At 35.2% G+C, this 6,431-nt stretch overlaps 1 protein-coding gene across 1 annotated transcript; it reads left to right on the top strand.

Moving 5' to 3' along the window:
- The first annotated feature begins 961 nt into the window (after positions 1 to 961).
- Positions 962 to 5,975, top strand: LOC110792854 (probable protein phosphatase 2C 60). Its single transcript, XM_021997678.2, has 5 exons — positions 962 to 1,375; positions 1,732 to 2,360; positions 2,861 to 3,228; positions 4,230 to 4,466; positions 5,042 to 5,975. The coding sequence occupies exons 2-5, from the start codon at positions 2,042 to 2,044 to the stop codon at positions 5,285 to 5,287; spliced, it is 1,170 nt and encodes a 389-aa protein (XP_021853370.1). The 5' UTR covers positions 962 to 1,375; positions 1,732 to 2,041; the 3' UTR covers positions 5,288 to 5,975.
- The last annotated feature ends 456 nt before the right edge of the window (positions 5,976 to 6,431 follow it).

Here is a 6,431-nt window from a genome sequence, read left to right on the forward strand (position 1 = left end):
ACAAGAAACACAATTCCTAGTTAAGGCATAAAAGTCACCAAAAAATTACTCCACCTCCCAACTGTTCATTTATGATTTTATTTTATTTTTATATTTATGTTTATTTTATTTGTCTATATTCATCAAAACTTTACCATTATCCTCTGAAACTTCCTTCTGCTCAAAGCTGACCTTGAAAAGCCAACTCTTTTCTTTCATTTTTTATTGCTTAAAGAAGAAAATCAAAGGAGGAACAAAGGGACCAAATGAACCTTCATTGACTCTTCCTTGCTACTTAATTCTCTCTTTCATGAATAATACTCCATCCGTATTTTAAAAGCAGATATACTTTAATTGTCATATAATTTTAGGAGAGTGAGTTAAATTTATTAAAATAAGATGAAAAGGAGATAATAGGTAAATTATTTATTATAGTAAAATGACGATTTAAGTAATTGTGGGGACCACAAAAAATAGAGAACCAGTAATATAATTGAAAGTGGGGACCAAAATATGTCAAAAAAGAAAAGTGTATCTCTTTTTAAAATACGACCGTTTAAAAAAATGTATCTCTTATTTAATTACGGAGGGAGTAATATACAACAAACATTTTACTTCTATATCCCTCAAAAAAAAAAAACATTTTACTTCTATTTATAAAAACGACTAAAAAAACCTTTATATTAACAATAAAAATAATGCTAATTATCGCAAAATTAGACGTCAATTAGTGATTTAGTGCACTAACAACTTAACATATATTCGAACTTATAGCAACTTCACTTCACATATCAAATCTAAACTACTCTGTGACATTTTTATTACTACGTACCAATGTATCACGAAATATGAGTATATATTTAGCCGTTACTCGTTAGAGTTCCATATATTTATAGGAAAGATCGTATAAAAAATGGTTCAAAAAAAAAAAAAAAAAAAACTCTCTAAAAAAAATAGGCTAGTTTCAAGTGGGGTGTGGAGCCCATAGTTGGTCCTATGCTTTGCTGGCTTGAAGCTCTCCATTGTTGGTTTTTAATGGGGTCTGTCTGCTAAGAAGACCCCTCCAACCCCAATCCCTCTTCCAAAAAAAACAAAACAAAATTCAATTCAATTCACCTCTTTTCTGGAAATGCTGATACCTCATTTTCATTCTCTTCTTCAGTCTCATCACTTCCTTCCAACTACTCATACCAAACAAAGTTCAGATTATTAGAATACTCTATAAAAAAAAAACCCAAATTTTCTGCAATTTTTATCGGGGTTTGATTTGATGGATCTTTAGATCTGAAAGTATTTTTCAACCACTAGTAGTGTTTCTTTGTTTTTCTTTCTCCTCTAGATCTTCGCTCTTCTTCTGGGTACCCCTACAAAGAGTGGGAATCCCTCCAATTATAAGGTTAGTTTCAATTTTATTTTTTTCAAATCTTAATATATTTTTTTGGGATGATTTGTTGGTAGAAGTATTTGTGGGGTTGAGTTAAAAAATGGAATCATGTCAGCTTTGTCATCAACTCATTAATTTCATCTCTCTGAAATTGCCTTTGTTGAGGGTTTAGCTATGATATTAATCATATACGTAGTACTTCGTAATAGATATATAGCTTACCATGTACTATTTGTGGCCAAAAAAAAAGTGGGGATAAAAGTTGGGAGTTTATTACCCCTTTACAAGTTGCAACTGTTGTTATTGAAATTGATTTGATTCTTTTTCATGATCGAAACTTAATTGATGTCATGAATTATATGTTTCAGGGAGAAATATAATCGGGTTCCGCAGCTTGAATCGAGGTTTTGTAGCTAAGCTAGACTAAGAATTTGGGGTTTTGATATGATAGGCTTGATCTGTTAGATAATATTGATCACTATATATGTCAATATTGTAGAATTTAGGGTGTGTTTGGATTTCAAAGTGTACTGATTGCATATTGTAACAAGAGTGAAGGGGGGGGAAAGTTTTGGTGGAAAATAAGGGGAGGTTGTAATTGTGTTGGGTGAAAAAGTTGTTTAAAGTGTCCCATATGAAATGTGGGGAATTAGGAGGGTGGTTTGGTTGAGATGAGGTATGCTATCAGGGTTGATGAATTTTCTGAGGGCCTGTTTGTGGCCAGTTTCGGATCCTTCAATCCACGCGGGTTCGGATTCGAGTGGGCGTCAAGAAGGGCTATTATGGTACAAGGATACTGGGCAACATGTTAATGGTGATTTCTCAATGGCTGTTGTGCAAGCCAACAGTTTGCTTGAGGATCAAAGTCAACTTGAATCAGGCAGCTTGAGTTCACTTGATTCTGGTCCATGTGGTACTTTTGTGGGCGTCTATGATGGGCATGGTGGCCCGGAGACTTCGCGTTATATCAATGATCACCTCTTTCCTCATCTCCGCAGTAAGTACATTCAAACTGCTTTTGAATTCAGAACTTGGATTTTCTATGCTTCTTCTTTGGTTTGTGACTTTGTTGGAATGGAAATGAATGAATGGAGGTATTAATATTTGAAGGTTTCTTTCTCTTTTAGTACCGATATGAGGAGCAACTGTTATTCTCTCTACACTCCAAACATTATTTTTTACGTATATTATTGATGGACGTCCCGAGTTAAGGGGGAAAAAACTATTTTTGAAGTTATGAAATTCAAATTTTCTATTGCATTTCTACTGATTAGAAGAAGAAAAAGTTAATTCCCAATTCACTTGACTCCATTACTCCAAAGACTATCCTTTCTCAGATGTCCTCTAAATTTGTTAAGTTGTTTTATGACGTTGAAAATCGGTAGCACGGTATGAAATATTCTATTATTTGCTTGTAAAATATCCTGAAGCCAATGAAATTGTCTATTTCTATTGTGGGTTTGCAGATTAATTCCACTTATAATATTTATTTTGCAGGATTTGCTACAGAAAATCATTGCATATCTGCAGATGTAATTCGGAAGGCATTTCAGGCAACAGAAGAAGGATTTTTGTCTGTTGTAAGTAGGCAATGGCCAATGAAACCCCAACTTGCTGCTGTTGGATCATGCTGCTTGGTAGGAGTCATATGTACCGGGGCCCTTTATATCGCAAATCTTGGTGATTCTCGAGCTGTTTTGGGGAGACTTGTCAAAGCAACGGGAGAAGTTCTTGCCGTCCAGCTCTCAACAGAGCACAATGCATGTTTAGAAGCCGTGAGACAGGAACTGCAGTCAACACATCCTGATGATTCACATATTGTCGTGTTAAAGCATAATGTTTGGCGTGTGAAGGGCCTTATACAGGTATAATTTCTTTTCATGGTAGATTGTTACTTTCATCATATTGGTTACACAAATTCTATGATAATTTGACCAACTTTCAAATAGCAAGATACTTTTGTTGTGATTTGCACCCTTCAACTGCAAACTTAGAGTGATATTTACAAAATATTGGTTAGAAGAAATAGTGATGATAACTATTAGGATTTTAGCAGCTTATTATAAATCAGATGTTGGGTTCATTATCCTTAATTCCTTCTTTAGCGAATGAAATTGAATAACTTTTATGCTGGTTTTACTGCGGTTGAAGTGATTTTCTTAAATTATGAGTAATTTGTTTTTTTATCAATGAGAATCGAATGATGATGCAAATTGAGTCTCCTGGAAACAATCAATTTCATAACTGAGGCTAAAATACATGCTAAGGAGTCACCATAAGACAAACTTTGGAATATTGATATTGCATTTGCTATGGCTGCAAGTTGAATGTCTCCTGTGAATAGGCTACACTTTAGGTCCTCTAGCATTGACATTCAAATTGGCTATGTGAATTCTTTTCTTTTCCTACTGTAAAGTACGTTTCCAAATTTAAAAAAAATATAGTTGTATATGAGGTGGTTTTAATGAGCAATAGGTCTTCCTTTCACCTGTAGCTGGTTTCCGATGCCAGCAAACTTCCAAAAGCTAGGGAAAATCGTGGATCCCATCCTGAAGTATATTATGCATGTTGACAAAAATTGTGTTTAGTAGTCTGGCCAATTTTTTTGGACAACATTTTTTTGGCTGTTAACATAATCTACTTCCGTCTTATGACTTTAAGGTTATTGTTGATCGTTAGAAGCTCTGTAGCCCGTGTTTGTTTTAATATAAGATGAACTGAGTGAGGCTTGCTAGGTTTGTTATTTGTTCCATGCACCTATGCCATTTCATTTTCTAAAGCACTAAATTATTGATTGACAAAATTCAGATGATGGATTTTAACTCACACTTATGGCAAATAACATTTAAGAGTCTCCTGAATGCAGATTTCTAGATCTATTGGAGACGTATATTTAAAGAAGGCTGAGTTCAATAGAGAACCTCTTTTCGCCAAATTTCGCCTGCGGGAACCTTTCAAAAGACCGATATTAAGTGCAGACCCATCAATTTTAGTTCATGAGCTGCAGCCACATGATCAGTTTGTAATATTTGCTTCAGATGGACTATGGGAGCACCTTAGCAATCAAGAAGCTGTCGATATTGTGCAAAATAATCCACGAAGTGTAAGATTTTCTTGTACAAACCAGTAATTATATTCCTGCTGTCGATATATGTCATGGTTTAGTAGATTTTAACTTGAAGTTGTTAAAGTAGAATATTCTCTTTGCATTGTTGGCTAAATTTTACTTCATAATTTGTTGAAAGTTTTTTGAAATGTTCTGCCCTTAATATGGAATTCTGATTTGATTTTAAGTGTCTGCACAATTGCACCTTAGAGATGTGAATATGTAGATGTACAAAGTACTCTGTTTTTATTTGCATTGACATGTATATATGCTCCTGTTGTTACTGACTTTGCATCTTTAACTGAATAATCCCCTGCTCCTTAATGTTTTTCACACTTCCTTAATATGGATGTCTCGAATTCTCTATTCTTTTGTGGGTAAAAAACACCTATTTCATTCCCCAATATAAGTCTCTAGTGAACGTTGAAGGCACATGTCCTACTCCATTTATACATATTCAATTATCAAATGTTATGCCAGTACATACATTCTAGCCTTGCCAAACTCTATTAGAGCAAGGAACTAGTACATGTGTACATGCATGTCTAATCAAATATCTCGTGTATTAACAGGGAAGTGCTAAGAGATTGGTAAAATCTGCACTTCAAGAGGCGGCTAAAAAGCGAGAAATGAGATATTCGGATCTGAAGAAAATTGACCGTGGGGTTCGACGTCATTTCCACGACGACATCACTGTGATTGTAGTATTCCTGGACTCAAATCTCGTGAGTCGGGCTACTAGTGGATCTAAGGGCCCACAAGTGTCGGTTAGAGGAGCTGGGGTTACCCTTCCTTCTAATACTCTAGCACCCTCATAGATGGATGTTCAGCTAATGGCTTTCAGAAAATCTAGCGCGTTTTTGAAGAATTGGAGAAGCTAGAAAAAGAGGGTACGGTACGGTACTATAACGTGTTCTCACGGCGTATGCCATAGCTACTTTTAACTTGGAACTGACAGTGGATTTTTAAGTTCTATCGTGGTATCGAGAAGAGAGTGAGATGGAAATCAGGTGATGGTTATGATAGTTAAGTTAAAATTCCTCATATTGACTGGTATCTTTTGCGGTGACGATTTTTTCACTTTTGCCCTATCTATTTGTTAAATTTTACTCCGTATTGTTTTACTTACTATTTTCAGAAGGGTGCTTAGGCCCATTGTATAAAAAAAAAAAAGGAAAGGAAAAGGTACCATTTTGGCTATACCACTTGAGTTTGAACTGAAAAGTTTGAGCTAAGAAGCCAACTGAAAGGGGCTTTAGCTCGAAAATGTGATTTTCACCTCCTTTGGGTTATAGATTTTGGAGTTAATTTGCCCTTACTCTGGGATTGTAGATATGACTTTGGTGATATGTGTCACTTTTTATTGCATAAATTGCCTTGAAGATAGGCACAAAGGGTAATGGGTTTAGGTTGGACCCTTCTGGATAGTTTTGTTCTTGAAGGAACTTGTAATGTACTGTACTACATTTAGAGGTTAATCAACTACTGTTTGCTATTTGAGGTTAACGTCTGATCAAGTATTAGTGTATTACCTTATAGGGTTGTATTTGTATATATCTTGCTGTTTTTGTGAACGAGATCTGAACGAGAACTGCATTTATTGGGTTAAACATTCAAGCCAACAAAAAGGAAACATTTGGAGCATTACAGCATTAGGTAACACAGACACAGGGGGGTTGAATTGGTCAACGTTTAGGGATTGACTTTTTGAGTTATTAGATTAAACTGAATTAGTATGACTCAAATTCGATGTCACGGGATTTAGACCTTGTGCCTCTGGTATTGGATTTCCGAACTTTTTGCCTTTCCCTAGTCGGGTACAATATATACTTTCTCCGTTCCGCAATAGATGCATCGTTTCTCTCTTGGACACTATTCATTAACTAACTTTGACAATTATTCTTTCACATTATGTAAAAACAAGCATAGTCAAGTGAGATCTTGTAAATTCGTATCAAGGTG

This window comes from Spinacia oleracea, chromosome 4 (genome assembly GCF_020520425.1).
Source record: "Spinacia oleracea cultivar Varoflay chromosome 4, BTI_SOV_V1, whole genome shotgun sequence".
Classification (NCBI taxonomy): Eukaryota; Viridiplantae; Streptophyta; class Magnoliopsida; order Caryophyllales; family Amaranthaceae; genus Spinacia; species Spinacia oleracea.